The following is a 23,531-nucleotide window of genomic DNA, read 5'->3' as shown; positions in this document are numbered from 1 at the left end:
TACCTTATTGTTAGAGTCCTTAGAGTCAGGCAACCAGAAGTTGTTCTAATCCATAGTTGAACCAAAGACCATTTAGGGCTCTAACATGACACCATTTTCATGGATAAAACTCAATATGCTTACAAGACTAGTTAGCTAGGCATCAGATGCTGACTGAGTTCCAAATAACTGAAGTGAATATAGTAGCCCATGAGCAGTGAGACCATGTTGAAAAGAGCTTGCTAAAACCCACCGTCTGTGCATTCTTCATTAGGATAACTTACTGCCCTCTATAGTTGAAGCTTATACATTCATACTATTTACACAGTCTATGCTGAAGTGTTTTGAGGCAAAAATATTCAAATGCAAGAACCATAATTGCTGTTTAATCAATCACACATTTATCCAGCTTACAGCTATTGATTTAACACCTACCCCTTGTCAGAAACTGTTCTGGACACTAGGGTCACAAAGTCAAATAAGATATTGTGTCTACCCTCAAGGAGTTTACAGTGCACTGGGAGAAACATAAGCAAAGTGATGATTATAGTATAAACTAATAAATGATAGATTAAGGGCCCACCCAGAGTACCAATGAGATTCTAAAAAGGACAACTATATCATAATTCAAGAGTTTGTCTGATTTAACTTTTTAGAAGAAATGATTCTTGAGGTAGTATTAGAAGAGCAATATGAATTAATTTAAATGCACTAAGTAGAGAAAATAATTTTAGATAAAAATAGCAGAATAGGTATGAAAGTATGAAACAAAGGTTTAAAACCTCACACCATTTTTAAAACTCTAAGTAGTTCAGAATAGCTGGAGGGATGTGGGCAGTAAGCTGAGTATAGGCAGATGAGGACAGGAAAACCAGATTGTTCAGGTTTTATTTGTTAAAGTCAGGTGTTTGAACTTTTCTGAAAGATATGGGCCACCAGGGAAAAATTTTATTTAGGAAGTAATGTATATTTTTAAAAGATCATTCCAACATCAGTGTGTATGATGGATTGAAACAGGATCGGGGAGGAGGCAGAGTTGATGAGGAGGCAGAATTGATGGGGGAGCAACACATAGGAGAAGTGGTAAAAGTTTGAACTAAGGCATAAGCATTGAGAATAGTGAAAGGCACACATCTGAAGGAAAGAAATGATGGACTTGAAACTAAGTGAATGTAAACAGCGTGAGAAAAATCTAGAATATATCAGAGCCTTGTGCAACTGCATGGATAGTGCTACTCACAACTCACTGAATAAATAATGATTAAATAAATGCACAGTGGGTCCACTATGAGGTATTTATTCTTTATTATATGGAGCACATTCAATAAATAAGTCTTCCTTAGAAGTTTGTATAATATTAAAACAAAAATGGAAGGCTAAGACAAGAGCTTCTTCTCATTATTATTATTATTTTTAATACATCCCTGTCAACCCTTTGAATCTCTTTGCTCTTCTGCTTGGCTTGTGTTATACAGGCACAGTACCTTCTATTTCTTTAAGCACTTTCAATATAGATGCTGGTCAACCTAGTAGTGATTACTGCTTATCACAGCATATATTTTATTTCTGCAAGCACTTTAAACTATAGTCTCACAAAAGCATATTCAATAATCTGCAATAAACATAGCCTACTGTAGACAATTCTCGAAGTAATTGACAACTCTGACTGACTGAAAGTCAGAAGTAGTAAGTAAAATAAGATGTTTTATAGCTGTATCAAAATTATGAGTTATTCTAAGTGACTGTCTCTATGCAGAGTCACTGGTTCATTAGCTCATATATTCATATACTATAAAACTTAAAACAGGAACATACACTTTTAACTATACCATACTTTCTCCATCATGCGAACATGTATTATTTCCATTAAAATATGTGCAAAAATTTCTATATAATATCTTTTTTCTAATAAAATGTGAGTTTTTCCTAAAAATTCTATAAAATTTTATTTATAAAGAACAGAAACAGCAAAATCAATATATACAATTCAATAGATAGTATGGCTAATGGGGAAAGCAATTCTGTACCATAACAAGCAAGTAACTTTGAAAGACCTAGAGATCAATAAAATACACTTAATTATAAAATTCATGTGACAACATTACAACATATAATTTGATATTTTAAAGCTATTTAAAAGGTATTTTAGAATCTCAAATACTATTAAGATTAGAATCTCAAAAGTCAATTATTATATGTGGATGTTTGAAAATGTCACTTCTATTAAACGCTCTTCTATAAAATTAAATACTAAATAACAAATTTTACTATAACAAAGTCGAAGAATGCAAGCAGTGAGGCAAGTTCAAAAGCAGAATGATTTATTGTGTCATCAATTCTAATTTAATAAAATACAGCAAAAAACATATATTGGTTATGTATTTTCTAACTCTAAATGAAAGCAATAATGTAAAATTATAAAAAATTAACTATAACAGTTACATTTAATAAGTAGAGATACTTCTTACCCATAACCACATATAAATACTTACATATAAAAGGATGAAAATTTATATTAACAGCATATTGTCACATTAACTTATTAAATCCCAGAAGTATCTCCCCATCTTTTACAATATGACACCCTCTACCTTTTCTGATTGTATTAACAAGAAAATACGACAGGCCAATATTAAGAATAGGTTTGTAAGAAGAACTAAGTAAAAATTTATCAGTGAAAAATACTTTTTGCATATTGAACACCCATAGTATTAGTCACTCTAACACAAGAAAAATTTGTAGAGTTTAAGATGTCTATAGTTGGATGATTTTTTACATAAAAAAGTGACTTAGAAATAGTGTTATAGACTTATTTCTGCCAAAATGCCTTCTGCCATATTGTTTTAATGTCTATAACTTAATATTTTAAAATGCCAAGCAATGAAGAATTTAGCCAATGAAAACAGCACTAAGAGGTTTGTACATATTTTCCCTCTGATATATTAGCAGTAATTTTTAGTACCTACTCAAATCTTGAAAAGTTGGACTTTGAATTAATTTGGTTCATACATATCACACTTCTAATAATGTTGCCAAGTACAGATGGATGAAGTGCCATGCCTAAAGTCATATCCCACAAAACGTATATTTTCATTTTTGAACCACTTATTTTTCTCAACCATTTTTTCTAATTTATGCTATATTAACTTATAAAATTTAAAATTGTGAACTAGGGAACAATCCATAAAATTCTCTCAGAAGAGAAAGTGGGCAGGGAAGGAGAGGCAAATTAATGAGACTGAAATAGTTCAACTACTCAGTGGAACTGAATTATCTGTATTCCCATGGAGAAGCGAGGAACATAGAATTTAGAATGATCACAATACATGTAACCAGTAAGTAACATATATTTTAGAAGAAAAGGTTTCTATTGTTCAGTATACCAAAAAGAAATGTTCAGAATATCATATATTCATTTTAGGAATCAATTTTTTTAAAATGCTATGGGCAAGAATTACTAGATTATCCCTTATATGCAATAATGCACTTTTTGAGATCTTTAATAATCTAAGAGAATATTTTATCTCCCAATTGTATTATTTCTAGCTAAATAATAATTCTATGCAGATAATAAAGATTGCAGTTAAAAACAGAATAAAAGAACAAATATAACTGGTCACTGGAATAACTACATTGTGCTCCACTGACAAACAACAGTACATAAGTTAAAAGACAAGAATGTTCAAGACAAGTCAGTGTTTAAATGTTTAATGTTAAAAAAAACACCTATAATCATACTGCTTGAAAGATTTCTCTTACATATACTTTAATTTCTTTAACATTTTCATATGTTCAAGAGAAGTTGAACTATTTTAGTCTCATAAGCTTTGGGCTCAATGCCAATTCATCAAATTGAGAATGGTGACAACAATATTCTTGGAGAGAGGTAGCAAAAATACAACGTGAAAGGACAGGAAACTTAGTTATTCTATAGATGCTCTCATATAGTTTGATGCAGGCATGACTTTCCTATTGAGGCTAATAAAAAATAATGATCTTCAAAATATATTCATGATAAGTAATAAACCAAGAAGACATATCTTTGCAAACACATAGACAGGTGAGCATGCGTACTTGTGCACAAACACACCACTATACCTATCTTTCTGAATATTTCTCTTTCTAGATCCAACTTTTTTGAGGAAAAAAAAAAAAAAGAGTAAAGGGAGTCCTAGAAAAATATATTCCATAGTTTGATCATACTTCACATTCAATTCATCTCTCCTATAAAATGCTTAATGCTAATGACATATGAATATATTAAAAACTAATCCCCCATGGAATGCATAAGATGTTAATAAAATCTTTGTCATCTACTATCCCTATACTTAGACCTTCATAATAATCTTCAAATTCACCATATGAAACTTCATCAGACTTGCTGCAGGCATCTTTTAATGTTTCTAGAAAAGAAGATTTGATTTCTTCCTCTGTGGACTGACCTGTAAAACAGTACTGACTATAAAACAGTTTCTTTAAAGGTTCAGTAAAATGACTGATGATAATAAAAGAATACTTAATCATCTTTGAAATCTTATATCAAACTACCCTCCAATTTATTTAATCATGAACTAGAATTAATTCATCCCATTAATTTGCCAACCCTTCTCTGTCCCTCTCTCTCTTGCACTGATCTTTCCCCAGGATCCTAGCATAGAACATGGAACAAAAACGAATTATTTTTAATAAGAAAAAATAAATTAAAAGATGAAAGGAAGCTATAGAAGATGGACAGATGATAATTTTAAAAGTTTAAACAGAGGCCCATATGCAAAAGCAGAAAAAGTAAATGGACTTCTGTGACCCTCTAAAACATTCTAAAGTCAGGTTATATTTTAAATAACGGGCTTAAAATGGGAAGACAACCATAATCATTTGTCTAACAGCATGGGCAAGATTAAAATAAGAGTTGGATCTTTTTCACAAACTAGAGGTTCTCTAATGAACTTCAATATTAAAGCATTGTGAAGTGCCTTTCAAACGAAAGAAATGAGATCTACTTCTTTTATCAAGAAGTTTGCTGTCTTAAAAACTTACATGAGAAATAGAAAACAAAGTGATTGTTTTATTAAAAAACAAGGTATTCATAATGATTCAATTATTTGAAGGACAATAATTATGCTATGTAGAGATGGTAATAAATCACAATAAAGAGAATATGTGATTAAATGTTGGTCAAAGCTAAAAATTAATCAAGATCTAATATAAATGAAAATATAAATTTTGGCAGGTGAAATTTCTTTCTGTTTGCCACTGATACTTTTAAACAGATCAGCTTTAACAGAATTATTTCCTAAGAAAAACATTTCTTACTTAAATTTATCATTCATAGACGCAAGAATTTTATAGCTGCTTTAAATCTTCCACCCAGGAAATGCCTACCTTCCATCATCTGTAACTAAATTTTCTTTCACTCCCCTCAGAGACCAGAAAATATTTACAGCAACAAACAATAGATTTCTAATATTATTGCACAGAAATACATTTGGGATATACCATTTTTATGAAACCTCAAAACACTTTTTTCTGATAAATTACTGAAGCAAAGTAAAAAAGAGAATATGTTCTATAGTTTAAATTATATGTGGTATAAAAGCCTTAATTTGAAATTAATTATAAATGTAAACAACTTATATCCCAGAGATGGCATGTGAATAGATCATAATTTGTAAGACAGACAACAATAGGGGTTTTTCTACTTTTTAAAAAAACAGTAACAGGTTTTTCCTCTTTCTAAAGTTGTTTTGCTTGCTAGCTTATTGTCCTTAAGGTGAATGCAAAGATGAAATGTGGAACTTCTGAAACTAACAAAGGCTTTCCTAACAACAAGAACAAAACATTATCAACAATTAAATGACACATAATAAAATTAAAACTATGCAAGCAACCTAATTAAGATTATTAGACAGGAGAAGACCAAGAGAAAAAATACATGGTGTTGAAATCAACTAATTTTGAAGTAAGTAAACTATTTGGTTCTTATATTTAGTGCAACCGATTAAAGAGAAAGAAGCAGAGAATGACATATTTAAAGAAAAAATATACTGACAATTAAATAACACTAGAAATTCTCTTAACAGTAACTGTTGTTCATTTAAAGCCTTTCATAAGCAAATTAAGCTATTTTAACCTGAAAAACATAATTAAAGATTTGGAAGCCAGTGACTAAGATTAGCTTTATCTTTACAACCAATTCTGCTGGGTTTTTTTTTTCCACTTCACAACTAAGAGTAATAAATAAACCATATACCAGGGTTAATAATGACAAGGAACCAAAGTAATGACAGTGTTTCTTCTTTTAACATTAAAAAATAAAATTCTAAAATAATAGTATTCTATAGAATTCAATAGTATATAATTAAAATTATAAATTGGAATAAACTATTCATAAAAGATAATAAATAGTCATAAAAGATGGACAAATAGTGAATAAATACACGAAAATATGTTTAACCTGCTTCATAACCAAGAAAATGCAAATAAAAAAAATTTTAACCTATCATATTGAGAAAAAGTTAAATTGTTGGCAAAGTTGTGAGGAAAGAGAATTCTTCAACTAATGGCAGTATAAGTATTACTGTACAGCCATCTTACAATATAATTTGGAAGTATCAATTAATATTTGAAATGTAGATATCCCAGTAATTCTAGGTGCTGATATCACTCCAGGGAAGTAGTAGAAAACAGGCCTAAGGAGTCACAAATAAGCATATTTACTGCTTCATGGGTTGTACATAATAATTAGAAATTAAAAGTCTACCAATAGGAAATCTGGCCCTTTAGCTCAGTTGGTTAGAACGTGGTGCTGATAACACCAAAGTCTAGGGTTTGATCCCTGTACTGGCCAGTAAAACAAAACAAAACAAAACAAAAACAAACAAAAAAACTGGAGCCTAAAAGTCTACCAATAGGAGAATGACTAGGTAAATTGTAGTATATTGATTTATAGAAAGAACAGTATGCAGCAGATTAAAATAAGGTGGCTCAATGTGGATTAACATGAAAAGAGCTCCAAAGCATATTGTCAAGTGTAAAAAACAAACCACATAACAATATATATGTTCAGTGCACCTTTCATGTAAAAAAAATCATCAAAAGGAATCAGATATTTACAGAACATGTACAGCTATGAAAATTCATAGAGTAAGAACTGAAATATATATATGAAATGATTATAATTTTTTTCTTCTAAGGAGGGAAATGTATTGAAAAGGGGGTAGTTGTGGGGATCAAATGCTTTCTTGTAAGAATGCATTTATAAATCAATTACGTAAAAAAAAAAGTCAGAAGAAATATAGTAAGAAATGAATCCCTAGAATATCTTTGAGAAATTCACTGTATCCCCAAATTTTGATTGATATATGTATGCTCATTGTTTGTATAGCTCCATCTCTAGAGAGGACATACCTTCATTCCACCTTACATCCTCAAGTATGAATAACTATATAAGCAGATATAGTAAAACTAATTCTGAAAACGTGCATATATAATTATCTATTCTCTAAATCTACTCTGTTCTTTTTAATTCAATTTCTCCACTCTGTCCTAATCACGAAATAAGAATTCTATCTCAATTGTAAATATCAAAGAAACAAATAAGTACAGACAATAGACCTAAGGATTTTTAAATGAATTAGGGCAAACAGCTCTCGAGTTTCAGTTTCAAAAAATAAATAATTGATTTCCTCCCTTAATTGCCTCAGTTGTTGCTTTAAATTAACATAATTTAAAGATACTACTTCTGTTAACTACTTTTGTTAATGTTTTAGAAACTGAATGCACTTTGACTCATAATAATTACCTGAAATTACTTGAGGATGTTTCTTTGCACAATAACATTTTCTTATGTCTATAATAGGCACAATGCCAGTTTTGTTGAAATCCAGTTTCATAAAGGCCTAAATAAAGAGAGAAATGTTATTTTTTCCATGAAATCATTAGACATAAGAACTTAATTTTTTAATTTTGCAGTAGGTTATTTCTGAGCTATAAACAAGACAGTTAAAAGTATTAAACTGATATATGAAAGAATCATCATAAATACAGGGAAAAAGATACTAAAGCAAGATATTAGCACTCAAGTATTTAGTTCTACCATTTTCTAGCATTCTGACCTTGGGAAAGTAACATAATTTCTATTGCCTTGTCTTTCCTCCTCTGAAAACTAAAGAGTTGGGTAAAAGACCTCTCAACTTTCAGCTCTAGGATTCATATGAAACTGATGAATGACTAAAACAGATTGCCAGGAGAACTATTCTAATTCAAAAAGTGAACTTGCAAATATTCTATCATTAAAATCAATAAGAAAGTGAAATACTTTTAAAATGAGTTTTGTTACTCTATTTCTCAAAATTTAACACTACCTTTTGAAATGCTAGTTGTTATATTGCTTTTCTAATTCAATGAAACTCTGAGTATTATAACATATCACAAAATATTTCACTGGGAAGAGCATTAGGTACATAGAAACACACAAGCTACCCAAAGCAACACCTCATGTTTGCAGAAGAGTCAAAACTAGAATCAAGTTTGTTTATTTGCTGTATTGAGTTCATAAAAATTTGGTACCTGGTGTAAACTGAATTGTGCCCATCCCAAAATTCATATGTTGAACCTTAACCCCTAGTACCTCAGAATGTGAATGTATTTGGAGACAGGGCCTTTAAGAAGATAATTAAGTTGAAATGGAATCATTAGGGTCAGTCCTCATCCAAAATGACTGCTGTCCTTATAAGAAGAGAGTTGGACACAAACAACAGAGACGGGGGACAACCACATGAGGACACAGTGAAAAGTCTCCATCTCCAGACCAAGGAGAGTGGCCTCAGAAGAAACCAAACCTGCCAACACCTTGTTCTTAGTCTTCCAACCTCCAAAACAGTGAGAAAAAAATTTCTACTGCTTCAGTTATACGTCTAGTATTTTGTTAGGGCAGCCCTAGCAAACTAATACAGTACAGTACTTTATAACTCTTCTTTTGTTCTCTATTACCAGTATCAAGATTTATAAAAGAGTCACCTCTAATTTGAATTGATACATAAACCTATTACCAGGACATGTAAAATACAAACAAGAGCAAATTTACAAATATTATGTGGTGAATTTGTTTAACTTAATGTTTTTATTGTGTCTCTTGGCCAGTAAAGACAGAGATTTTGCTCTTTCTCCTGAGACTTATACCTGATATAATTGTTTATACTACTTTAGACATAATAGCTGTGTTAACAATATTAGATATTAGATACATAGGTGTATAAACAAAAGAAAAAGCAATTGCATTGCTCAAAATTGTACTCTAAAAATGGCTACCAGAACTCATGTAATATACATAGTTTTCCATAAAAATCAAGGCTTCTGTTTTTAATCCCAATTTAACATAATGGTGTTAATCTTCATTTTAATTTAGCATGCATATTATGAAAAACAGTGAAACATCATACTAAAATAACATGTATTCAGCATTGACACCAGACAGCCACAATGCTAAGAATTTTATATGTATTATCTCATTCAATCCTTACAGTACCTCTATGAAATAGGAAACTGAGGCTCAACAATATTTCATAATGAATATCGTCATATAGCTAATAATTTATGGAGGCAGCAATTTATTGAACTAGTAATTTCTGAGCCAAAATTTGATTTTGAATTTTATTTTCCTTTTATAATATTTTCCTAAAACATATACATGTTATTTTGCTTTATTGTGTGAATCTGTATGCATATATGTGCTTTATTGTGCAAATTTATATGCATATGTGCTTATTGTTTTGCATTTTACTAAACCCAACATACCTTACAGGTAAAAAGATTTAAAACATTTTAAATGGTAATTCATTAAAGTTTTTATATAATGAACCTAATAATCTATTAAAAGTAACAGTTTAAAAGGATACTTAAAGTTACCTTTCGAACAAATGATTTCCTGTATTCATTCATTTCACCAATAATGGCACGTTTGAATTCCCCGTAATCAACCTTACCATTGCCATTGCCATTGCTAGTCAGAATTAGCCACGCAGACTCAAAATCCTAGAAGCAATCACACAGAGATCACTGTTACACCTTCAAGTTATATATGGTCACAACAAAGTCAGCATAGTCGCATTTTGTTACATCTTTTGTAGCCCTAGGTAATTCAAAAGTTAACACACAAAGCCAATGAAAGCCACTATAAAAGCTATTTAAAGTGAACGGTTTACGAGCCCGTGGCGCACTTGGTAGAGTGCTGCGCTGGCAGCGTGGCGACGCTCCCGCCGCGGGTTCGGATCCTATATAGGACTGACTGGTGCACTCACTGGCTGAGTGCCGGTCACGAAAAAACGACAAAAAAAAAATAAATAAATAAATAAATAAATAAATAAAGTGAACGGTTTAAAAAGTTGGTGAATGGCTCTGTAAAGTTAGAACCATTTGGGAGTGGCATTACCTCACAAATTAATCTTTTATAAATTTTATTTTATTTTTAATTGGCAAATAATAATTATATGTGTTGATGGAATACAGTGTGATGTTTTCATACATGTATATACTGTGGAATGATCAAATAAGGATAATTACCTCAAATACTTATCATTTCTTTGTGGTGAAAACATTTAAAATCCTCTCTTTTAGCTGCTTTGAAATATGCAATACATTATTATTAACTATAGTCACCGTGCTGTGCAATAGATCACTAGAACTTATTCTTCTAACTGAAACTTTATACCCTTTGGCCAGTCTCCTCTTTTCCTGTATATACACATGGTCTCCCTTTTTTCATATACACATACACACATACACACACATATATGGTTACTATTTACTTGATTTTGAACATTGAATTATAATTAAAAAAAAAAAAAAAAAAGATGACTGGTAAGGGGATCTCAACCCTTGACTTAGTGTTCTCAGCACCACGCTCTCCCAAGTGAACCACAGACCAGCCCTTGAATTATTTTTTAACTTATTATATCTGTGACAATTCAAAAGTCACTTCAGGTTCTGGAATGCCTACAATAGCATTATGACCACTAATTGTATTTCTGCTAGTCTTCATGCTTGAAAGTATAGGAGATTTGAATGACTCTAATATTATTCCATAAATTACACTGAAAGATGTCATTTTGAATAAACCCCTTGTGCCAGTTTGTTCACTTTACCATTACCATTCACTCTGGCAAATGCACTATTTAATAAAGAATGCTCTATTCACGGTGTCCCTGACAACAAAAAAAATACAGCATGAGTTTTTTCAAACTTAAGTAAATATATTTTCAATACTTTAATCAAGTTGTTAGCTTTAAATGAGAATATAAATAAAATCTATCAAGGCACACATCTACTCATAAAATATTCTCTTCCACTTCCTCCTAATTTTTTCAAATAAATTAATTAGAACAACTAAATCTCATGATGCCCTATCTACCCTCAATTCTCAACAGCCCATGCTTTTTTTTTGTCTATCATACTGCCTGTACATTATACAGAATTTAAGTGTCTGTTCAGTTGAATTGAAAATGAGCTTGACGTTTAAAAATCCCAAGTAATATGAACAGGAGAAGACACATGTGCTCACTCAACTCATGAAATACTCGAATTAAAAGATACTTCTTGAAGCTTGAAAGAAGTTGTTTTCAAGAATTAAGTAAATTAATATATTGGCAACAAATTTATACAACTCTTTCTTTCTAAGATATGGTACAGAACGGCAAATAATGTAGTTGGAAAAAAATAAGGTAAATTCATTGACGGTATCTCTTCAGGGTGCATACCAATTTTTTTTTTTTTTTAAATCAGGGAGAATAACTATGACTTTCACAAACATTTTCTAACTCTACAGTTAGACACAGGTTGGCGATTCTTTTGTTCTTATTTTCAAGACCCTTGTACTTCAAAAAGTTCTTGAAAAAACAGAATTGAGAGATAATACAAATCTTCATGAACTTTATGAAGTACCCTCATATATGCTTATCACTGCATGAGCAATTTTCAATGATATTACAGGGGAAAGAAAGGAAATATTACTGAAAACATATGAGAAAAGGGAAAAGCTTACTCACATTTTCATAATATATGTTCTCTCTATGTTAGAAGTTCTACGTAGTAAGTATAGTTTTTATTCCTAAATCCAATCATAAAAATTTAGCAAATCAACCAAGGGAAGTATTATGGTGATGCAGAAAAGTATTAGATGGAGCCAGATTATTTGGGTTCTGGTTCCATAATAGTTATTAATTACTTGTGAGACTGCACACAAAGACACCAAGGTTTTCTAATTTTCTATTGCTATTTTGTTTTTTATCGATGAAAATTAGATGATCCTTATAATGTATCACTAGGTAGGTCACAAAATTAAACATCATAAGAAACCCAAAACACAGGTATGTCACAGCAATGATAGGCAACATTATATTGGCACAGAATTTTACAGTTGATAAGGCCTATTTCCATGTGATTTTCTCATTTGATCTTCCAAGCAACTCCGATTACAATAACCATCTCCAGATTGCTCAGGCAGAGCCTGTCAATTAGAAAACTGAAGCGACCTGTCCAAAATCACAGAGTTCAAGTAGGAAGGTTAGAATTTAAACCTAAAACATGTAAGTTCAATTTCTAGTGTTCCTTCTACAAAATACACTATATCTTGTAACAAGGCCACGTGAAGCAAAAGAGAACAATGAAAGACAATCCTCTATCTGAAATCTTTGAGGCAAATATGTTTCCAATTTATATACTTATAGAATAAAATCCAAACTTCTTAGCATGGCATGCTAGACTTTAATGTACCAGACTTATTTCTCTCCATTCTTATCTTTTCCTTCCATCCATGCATCTATCCATTCAAACTAAGGCATTATTTATTCAGCTCTTACCATATGCCAGATTATTTTCAAGGTGCTAGAAAAAGAGAAGGAAACCAGAAGCACCCCGGTCCCTAACCTGATGGGACGTACCTTCTACTTGCAGGCAGATCCAGACAATACTTACAAAATGATATGAAGAAAATAAAATGAGAAAATGGTATAGACAAAAACAAGGATCAGATGGGGGTGCTCCTTTAAACAGGGGTGTTACGGTAGTGCTCTTAGTAGAGAAAGATATTGCATTCATGATGAGAAAATCCAGCATGCAAAGATCCAGCGAAAGATTACTCACAACGGCGGGAACAGTACGTGTGAAGATAAACCACATGCAATCCGGGCAACAGGCCACACTACCTTTCCTCTTCATGCTTCACCTGTGCTTCTCCTTTTTGTGAAATATCCATTGTCTGATCCCTGCTGCTCCTCTTCCCTTGTCTGGCTAATTCCTCCTCATACTTCAAAACTCAGCGTGGATGTATCCTCCTTCAGGAATCCTTCTGCTATCTTCCCTCTCCTTCCCCATAACCTGGCTTGAAATTAGGTATCTATCTCATGTGTTCAAAAAAATTCTCTATTTAACACATATATTGTTTTATAATGATTTTTCCTTTGATTATGAATATCTTAAGAGTACAGAGCATTTTTTAGAGCTTAGTACAATGCCCGGTTGTTAGGTTCTTGGTAAATATATTATGGAGGCATGAATGTTTGTAGCTGATTGAATTATGTTCCCCCAAACTCACTGAAGCTTGAATTGTGTCACTCAAGTTTTATATATTAGAAACCTGGCTCCCACTGTGACTGCTAAGAGGAGAGGAAATCCTTTTATGGTAATTGAAAGGTGGAGCCTTGAAGAAGTGATTAGATTGCAGGATGTGCAATCGTGAATGGATTAAAAATGGTGGTCAGGGACGTGGTTCTGAGGGCTTTAAAGGAGGAGAATCTGTCTTTCTGTCGCACGCTCTCTCTTGCTCCCTCTCTGCTCCGCCATTTCACAATGTGGTACCCTGTGTCACTGTCCCATCACCAAGACCCTCACCAGATGTATTCTCTGGACTTCGGACTTGCCTGCCTCAGAAACTGTAAACAATAAATTTCATTTTCTTACAAATTACTCAGTTCCAGGTATTTTGTTATAAGCAACAGAAACAGACTATACAACTTTGAAATTTTAAAAATCATCAGGACTGGTTACCTGTTGGCTTAACACTGACAACAGGGCATAAAGAAGGAGAAAAATTAACTACTAAATTTCCAGTAGAAAAATGAATAATATATTCCACCTAAGAATAATATATTATTCACTATAGAGAATTTTGAGCAGTACATACCTTTTCAGGCACTTCTAAGTGAAATACTTCTAGAGCTTGCTTAAAATCTGTCTTACATAAAAGTCCATTTCCTTCTTTTTCCAATTGTTGAAAGTATTTTCCCAATCCAGTCAAAATACGAACACCTCTTTTATGTAGTTGTTCTTTCAGCACATCTGTTTAACAAGAGAGATGGAAACTAGTTGTTCCTATGCACAAATGTACCAAATTGCAGTTGTCTCTCTTATAAGAAAATTAAAGTTGATGTAACCAAAATAAGGGAGGTGAATATTCAACCAAATCATGTCTATGACTGACAAAAGACCAGAAAATAGAATTTGTTAACAAAGACGATTATATACTCTTATATAAAATCTCATGTAAATATATCAGAACTATAGCACCACTGTGTGGTGAAAGCGTTATATTTTAAATACAGGAAAATAATGTTTCACTTTATTAGCAAGAAATTAACCTAAATGTCACAAATAAAATCTTAGTTTTTATCGTCTAGACTTCTCATAAAGATAGATAAAGCTAATCACTCTCCCACCTTTAATCTCTTTCCTTTTTTTGTTACCAACTGAATTACAAAATATGCCAGACAAGTCACTCAAAAATTATCAGTTCCCAGTTTTTAAAACAGTTCGAAATCTTCAAATTATAACTTGTATGCTAAATAGCATCAAGGCTTTGGAGTGTTGTCCTATATTTATATATTTAAATTTACTCTTTCTTCCAGAAATTCGAAAGAGATTCTATGCTCAGGTCCCCAGTATTCTCCTTGTAGCTCAGTTATCTCACTCAATGCAGTTTATACCATATTTACTTAAGAAAATTTTGTAACTCTACTAAAGCAGTTATTAGATATAATACATCAGAGAAAAGAACAAATGTCACTAGATTCAATAGTGACAAATATGGTATTGACCATGATAGAATAGAGAAAACTATTTTTAATTAACAATGGCATCAAGAATATATAGGAGTTCTAAACCAATCTCATAAATTCGTAAATTATGTAGATTTCTGCATTTACTTCTGTAATATTTTCTTCTTTCTGGACTATAAAGTCCCACAAAGGAATTGTCTATCTGATCCTAGTATACTGCAGTGGTTATAAGACTGAAAGCTAGAAACAAAATTTGTAAAAATTTGGTGTCCAAAGCCTATCTATGTTTCATTTATTACCTATGTTGACTCTGGACAGTTAACATGAGAGGTATTTTTATCTGCATTTTAAAGATGAAGAAAGAGGTGCAAGAATTTACACAAAGTCATATGTATATTAATTGGCAGAGTCCAAACATGAATCTGGCTCCCAGTCTAGCATTTCTTTCTTTTATGCTAGGCCCCACAAATCTCTTTAGAATATTACCTAGTGCATATGACAAGTATCATATTATAAAAAAAAAAAATCACTTTTACATTTTATTCAGTACATCAGTAAAATTCATACTATCTGGTATTTTCTAAAATTCTTGAATCCATAATTCATATAATACTAGTTATTCAGTTAGGACCATTAAAGTAGGAAAAATCCTAAAAATATTTTAGTAAATAAGTAAATCTATTAACTTTTTAGAAAAATATGACAATAGGAAATATAAATCAAGTGCCATAAAACAGAAATATCTGGAAAATATTGCTTTACTGATCACAAAGAATATGGTTGAAAATTAAAAGTCTGGGAGAGTAGAGTAATAACACATACCTTGAATGGCCTTGAAGACCAGCCTGTCACTGGCTTCTAGACTGATTATATCATCCTCATGTTCCACGGAAGCAGTTCTGCAATTGGCATGTACACAGTGGTAAAAATGTATTCTATTTTACAATCTTGAGTATGAAAACTCTAAACTCTTCCCTGCTCCAGACTCAAAAAACCCTCAAAGTTGGAAGAGGGCTTAGAGTATAATGAAGTAGCAACTTTGCCCGCTGCTTTGATCCTCAGCAGTCAAGAGCTAAAATCCTTAAAACCTTCTGAGAACTACCTGTAAACATATTGATTTTCATACCTTTTTAAATTTTCTTTTAAATATTTAATTAAAACTTTAAAATTTAGTTTTACTTTGCAAACTATAAAATGTAAAAAATTTATTTTAAAAAGACCCCTCCCAAAATGCATTTATTTTTAGCAATATAGTAAACGACAAACAAACACAGACTTCCTTATAGCCAGTTTGTGGAATATTACCTCAAATGCACATATATTACACCAATTTTTGTTATTTTGAATTATACTTAGCACCAAGAAACACTCAGCAAGAGTAGCGTATACGTATGTGTGTGTGTCCGATTACAATAACCATCTCCAGATTGCTCAGGCAGAGCCTGTCAATTAGAAAACTGAAGCGACCTGTCCAAAATCACAGAGTTCAAGTAGGAAGGTTAGAATTTAAACCTAAAACATGTAAGTTCAATTTCTAGTGTTCCTTCTACAAAATACACTATATCTTGTAACAAGGCCACGTGAAGCAAAAGAGAACAATGAAAGACAATCCTCTATCTGAAATCTTTGAGGCAAATATGTTTCCAATTTATATACTTATAGAATAAAATCCAAACTTCTTAGCATGGCATGCTAGACTTTAATGTACCAGACTTATTTCTCTCCATTCTTATCTTTTCCTTCCATCCATGCATCTATCCATTCAAACTAAGGCATTATTTATTCAGCTCTTACCATATGCCAGATTATTTTCAAGGTGCTAGAAAAAGAGAAGGAAACCAGAAGCACCCCGGTCCCTAACCTGATGGGACGTACCTTCTACTTGCAGGCAGATCCAGACAATACTTACAAAATGATATGAAGAAAATAAAATGAGAAAATGGTATAGACAAAAACAAGGATCAGATGGGGGTGCTCCTTTAAACAGGGGTGTTACGGTAGTGCTCTTAGTAGAGAAAGATATTGCATTCATGATGAGAAAATCCAGCATGCAAAGATCCAGCGAAAGATTACTCACAACGGCGGGAACAGTACGTGTGAAGATAAACCACATGCAATCCGGGCAACAGGCCACACTACCTTTCCTCTTCATGCTTCACCTGTGCTTCTCCTTTTTGTGAAATATCCATTGTCTGATCCCTGCTGCTCCTCTTCCCTTGTCTGGCTAATTCCTCCTCATACTTCAAAACTCAGCGTGGATGTATCCTCCTTCAGGAATCCTTCTGCTATCTTCCCTCTCCTTCCCCATAACCTGGCTTGAAATTAGGTATCTATCTCATGTGTTCAAAAAAATTCTCTATTTAACACATATATTGTTTTATAATGATTTTTCCTTTGATTATGAATATCTTAAGAGTACAGAGCATTTTTTAGAGCTTAGTACAATGCCCGGTTGTTAGGTTCTTGGTAAATATATTATGGAGGCATGAATGTTTGTAGCTGATTGAATTATGTTCCCCCAAACTCACTGAAGCTTGAATTGTGTCACTCAAGTTTTATATATTAGAAACCTGGCTCCCACTGTGACTGCTAAGAGGAGAGGAAATCCTTTTATGGTAATTGAAAGGTGGAGCCTTGAAGAAGTGATTAGATTGCAGGATGTGCAATCGTGAATGGATTAAAAATGGTGGTCAGGGACGTGGTTCTGAGGGCTTTAAAGGAGGAGAATCTGTCTTTCTGTCGCACGCTCTCTCTTGCTCCCTCTCTGCTCCGCCATTTCACAATGTGGTACCCTGTGTCACTGTCCCATCACCAAGACCCTCACCAGATGTATTCTCTGGACTTCGGACTTGCCTGCCTCAGAAACTGTAAACAATAAATTTCATTTTCTTACAAATTACTCAGTTCCAGGTATTTTGTTATAAGCAACAGAAACAGACTATACAACTTTGAAATTTTAAAAATCATCAGGACTGGTTACCTGTTGGCTTAACACTGACAACAGGGCATAAAGAAGGAGAAAAATTAACTACTAAATTTCCAGTAGAAAAATGAATAATATATTCCACCTAAGAATAATATATTATTCACTATAGAGAATTTTGAGCAGTACATACCTTTTCAGGCACTTCTAAGTGAAATACTTCTAGAGCTTGCTTAAAATCTGTCTTACATAAAAGTCCATTTCCTTCTTTTTCCAATTGTTGAAAGTATTTTCCCAATCCAGTCAAAATACGAACACCTCTTTTATGTAGTTGTTCTTTCAGCACATCTGTTTAACAAGAGAGATGGAAACTAGTTGTTCCTATGCACAAATGTACCAAATTGCAGTTGTCTCTCTTATAAGAAAATTAAAGTTGATGTAACCAAAATAAGGGAGGTGAATATTCAACCAAATCATGTCTATGACTGACAAAAGACCAGAAAATAGAATTTGTTAACAAAGACGATTATATACTCTTATATAAAATCTCATGTAAATATATCAGAACTATAGCACCACTGTGTGGTGAAAGCGTTATATTTTAAATACAGGAAAATAATGTTTCACTTTATTAGCAAGAAATTAACCTAAATGTCACAAATAAAATCTTAGTTTTTATCGTCTAGACTTCTCATAAAGATAGATAAAGCTAATCACTCTCCCACCTTTAATCTCTTTCCTTTTTTTGTTACCAACTGAATTACAAAATATGCCAGACAAGTCACTCAAAAATTATCAGTTCCCAGTTTTTAAAACAGTTCGAAATCTTCAAATTATAACTTGTATGCTAAATAGCATCAAGGCTTTGGAGTGTTGTCCTATATTTATATATTTAAATTTACTCTTTCTTCCAGAAATTCGAAAGAGATTCTATGCTCAGGTCCCCAGTATTCTCCTTGTAGCTCAGTTATCTCACTCAATGCAGTTTATACCATATTTACTTAAGAAAATTTTGTAACTCTACTAAAGCAGTTATTAGATATAATACATCAGAGAAAAGAACAAATGTCACTAGATTCAATAGTGACAAATATGGTATTGACCATGATAGAATAGAGAAAACTATTTTTAATTAACAATGGCATCAAGAATATATAGGAGTTCTAAACCAATCTCATAAATTCGTAAATTATGTAGATTTCTGCATTTACTTCTGTAATATTTTCTTCTTTCTGGACTATAAAGTCCCACAAAGGAATTGTCTATCTGATCCTAGTATACTGCAGTGGTTATAAGACTGAAAGCTAGAAACAAAATTTGTAAAAATTTGGTGTCCAAAGCCTATCTATGTTTCATTTATTACCTATGTTGACTCTGGACAGTTAACATGAGAGGTATTTTTATCTGCATTTTAAAGATGAAGAAAGAGGTGCAAGAATTTACACAAAGTCATATGTATATTAATTGGCAGAGTCCAAACATGAATCTGGCTCCCAGTCTAGCATTTCTTTCTTTTATGCTAGGCCCCACAAATCTCTTTAGAATATTACCTAGTGCATATGACAAGTATCATATTATAAAAAAAAAAAATCACTTTTACATTTTATTCAGTACATCAGTAAAATTCATACTATCTGGTATTTTCTAAAATTCTTGAATCCATAATTCATATAATACTAGTTATTCAGTTAGGACCATTAAAGTAGGAAAAATCCTAAAAATATTTTAGTAAATAAGTAAATCTATTAACTTTTTAGAAAAATATGACAATAGGAAATATAAATCAAGTGCCATAAAACAGAAATATCTGGAAAATATTGCTTTACTGATCACAAAGAATATGGTTGAAAATTAAAAGTCTGGGAGAGTAGAGTAATAACACATACCTTGAATGGCCTTGAAGACCAGCCTGTCACTGGCTTCTAGACTGATTATATCATCCTCATGTTCCACGGAAGCAGTTCTGCAATTGGCATGTACACAGTGGTAAAAATGTATTCTATTTTACAATCTTGAGTATGAAAACTCTAAACTCTTCCCTGCTCCAGACTCAAAAAACCCTCAAAGTTGGAAGAGGGCTTAGAGTATAATGAAGTAGCAACTTTGCCCGCTGCTTTGATCCTCAGCAGTCAAGAGCTAAAATCCTTAAAACCTTCTGAGAACTACCTGTAAACATATTGATTTTCATACCTTTTTAAATTTTCTTTTAAATATTTAATTAAAACTTTAAAATTTAGTTTTACTTTGCAAACTATAAAATGTAAAAAATTTATTTTAAAAAGACCCCTCCCAAAATGCATTTATTTTTAGCAATATAGTAAACGACAAACAAACACAGACTTCCTTATAGCCAGTTTGTGGAATATTACCTCAAATGCACATATATTACACCAATTTTTGTTATTTTGAATTATACTTAGCACCAAGAAACACTCAGCAAGAGTAGCGTATACGTATGTGTGTGTGTATATATACACATACATATATATACACACACACATATTCTCCTGTGATTAATAAACTCAAATTCATTTAAAAGTATTCATTGATTCACAGCATTATTTTTTCACTATGCATATATCTCAATCTATAAACACTATAAGCATATGGGACCCAAGACTTTTCTTTCATGTTAAAAAAAATCACACGAATAATGTGGGAAAAATTGTTATAATTGTTATAATATTGTACTGATAACCCATCTTCTGAAATTTATTTGGGAGCATTTGCTAAAATAAAAGTATCATAACAAAAGCAAATTAATAAGGTATTCTTAACTAACATGAAGTGGGACATTTACAAATCTTTAATTGATTGAAATTATTCCCACAAGAATAGACACACATAGATAAACCTTAACTAAAACATAAATATTTTGTGATACAATCTCATTTTAAGATAATAAAAAATAATTTTCACTTACTTTCAGGGTAACAAATATTCATTTGACTTACTTGAGAGAATCCAAAGCTATTTGATCAATATTTGTGATTCGAAGTATAAGTAATGAGTTTTGTTTTATGCTTTCTGGAAGGCTGGGATGATGAGAACTCAAAAATGTCAAGGTTGCACCCTAAGGAAATGAACCAACGAATTATTTAAAACTAGAAAGTATGTAAAAAGTAAAATACTAGTAGTACTAATTTAAAATATTCACTGTGACATGTTATACTTTAATAATGGTAAAAATATATACTTAGAGAATATTTAGAAACTACACCAGCTCCAGCTAATACTATAGAAAAATAAAGGAACTAATCTCCCCATCAATCTCTCAATTATGGCTACATGAGGAAAATATGGTATATATACACAATAGAATACTGCTCAGCCATAAAAAAGAATGACATCCTGCCATTCACAGCAACATGAATGAACCTGGAGAAAATTATGTTAAGTGAAATAAGCCAGGCATAAAAAGAGATATTCTGCGTGTCTTCACTCATAAGTGGGAGCTGAGAGAGAGAGAGAAAGAACAATCATAGTAATATGTTGAACTTTCAGAAGGAGAGAACAGAACTGTGATTATTACAGGTGGGGAACAGGGTCGGGGGCGGTCAGTGATAATTTGGTTAATGGACACAAAGAATGATTACATATTGTAATGATGAATATGCTAAATATCCTGATTTGTTCATCACATATTGTACACAAGTATTGATAGTCCACTCTGTACCCCACAAATATGTATTATCAATTATGATTCATAAAGAAAAAAAAAGATGGTCATATATATGTGTGCATAAATGCATAGAACATTCTAAAAAAAAGGATACAGGAGAAACCCTTCATAGTGATCATTTTATGTTTTATGTCTCTTTGTATGTTTAGATTTTTATTTTACTATGAGCATGCTCAATAAAACTTTTATATATAAAAAAATCAATTAGAACAATCTTCTAATTAATAATCCATATGAGCAAAAGAAGCCAACGATATTAAGAAACTCAGATTTTTTTACAAGTTTCAAAGGAAAATGGGCAAATTAACTCACTGAAAATTATAACATCCCTAAAAACATAAACAGAGCTATTGGTCCACAGAAAGATGTACTGTGAATTGATGAACAGAGGTAGATTCATCACACTCTGTCATGTGGTCTTTTGTGAAGACATCACATAAATATAAAGCCAATTTCAACCTCATTACAGTATCGAAGCTTCAGTGACAAAATTCCTATCAAAAATTATTAATTTAATCTTGGAAAATTATTATTTTAGTTTCTGATTGGCTCAAATAAACATGGCTGGCGTTAGGACAAATACAAATTAGAAATAAGAGGCTTAATTCTTCCATTTGAATATAAGGGAAAAGATTTCCCTCCCCTCCTTTTTCTTAGAACATTTGCTTTAGAAAATTTGTAATTGTAATATAAGTACTTTCTCCTCTCTTTGAAATGTATGTAAGTTCTTTTGAAAATTAGATAGGCCTAATTGTCTTGTTTATGACCTAAATCTTTCTCAAGGACCTGGGAACCATTCATTGAAATGGAAACATCAAGGGAGATAGCACACCTGTCACTCAGTTTCTTTGAGAGGTAGAAGCCTAACTTCCCTAGGCAACTTGCTTTAAGTGTAAAACCACCTCCTGTCACAAAGATATGAAAAGTTTGTTTTTCCTCTTGATAAAGGCAATTAGCTAGTCATGCCAATTACAAGGTGAAACTAGGATGAACTGTGTGAGAAAAGGTGCTGTCAAGTCCTCTTACTTGAGGACTAGTTATTGCTTATCTCAAAAATGTGTGTCATGGGTTATATCTTTTTTGCTATATAAAAGCATAAGATTTCTATCTTTGCAATCTCTTAGCAGATTGTGATGTGCATCACATTCTAGTTTAATACTTATTCAGTAATAAAACTTATTTTCTTTCTCTACTACCTTTGTGGGAGGTTTTCTAGGCTGGGAGAAGATTTGGGTTTTAATTCTATTTCCCTAACACCAGTCATGTGAGTTATCCTTAAAATATTTTTCATGTAAGAAGGCAGCAAGCAGTGAAGTGGAACTTCCCAGCTAAAGTTACAAATGTTCCAGATCTGCAAGCTAACAAGGGCAGCTGGGTATATTTGGGGAGAGCAGAGCTCCCTTGCTGGTATCTTCCACCTTCGAGCAGCTTCCTCTTCGCCTCAGTGTACTGCACAAATATATTAGTTTCTATGAAAACAACTATTAAAAAGTTGGGAAGTACTTCACTGGAGAACTATTGCCTATTAGTTTTTAACACTAGCAGCTTTCTAATTGTTAGTTGTAAAGACTTCCTATATCAAGCCCAGAAGTCAAATTGCTTCCTTAATTAACATCTAAAGCTGAGATCATAAGTAATCAAGGCAGAACCATTACAGTTAGACAAATGATACTTTGGATTTGGCCCCAAAGCTTTGAGACCTACTACCTTACACTGTTTTTCATGACAAACAGAAACACAAGTATACTGTAGTCATAAGCATGTATTAATACCACCGAACAACTGAAAAATAACAAATATGCAACTGAAAAATGTATAAAGCTACTTCTCCCTCCAAAATAGGTAGCTTTATATTGGTAATTAATATCAAGTAAATTACAAAGAAAATGGTAAGCTAGAT

General features: G+C 32.1%; 1 protein-coding gene across 1 annotated transcript in view; it reads right to left on the bottom strand.

Moving 5' to 3' along the window:
• Positions 1-4,239: 4,239 nt before the first annotated feature.
• The window catches only part of CAPS2 (calcyphosine 2), a 73,427-nt gene continuing 54,135 nt past the window's right edge, over positions 4,240-23,531 (bottom strand). Inside the window, exons 12-17 of the mRNA XM_063115650.1 lie at positions 20,904-21,022; positions 19,836-19,912; positions 18,143-18,297; positions 9,886-10,011; positions 7,781-7,877; positions 4,240-4,421 (exon numbers count right to left, since the gene is read on the bottom strand). Coding sequence (XP_062971720.1) covers positions 4,240-4,421; positions 7,781-7,877; positions 9,886-10,011; positions 18,143-18,297; positions 19,836-19,912; positions 20,904-21,022 — 756 coding nt within the window. The remainder of the gene's footprint in view (positions 4,422-7,780; positions 7,878-9,885; positions 10,012-18,142; positions 18,298-19,835; positions 19,913-20,903; positions 21,023-23,531) is intronic.

The sequence above is a fragment of the Cynocephalus volans genome, chromosome 12 (genome assembly GCF_027409185.1).
Source record: "Cynocephalus volans isolate mCynVol1 chromosome 12, mCynVol1.pri, whole genome shotgun sequence".
Lineage (NCBI taxonomy): Eukaryota > Metazoa > Chordata > Mammalia > Dermoptera > Cynocephalidae > Cynocephalus > Cynocephalus volans.
This window is presented reverse-complemented; position numbering and strand designations above follow the sequence as displayed.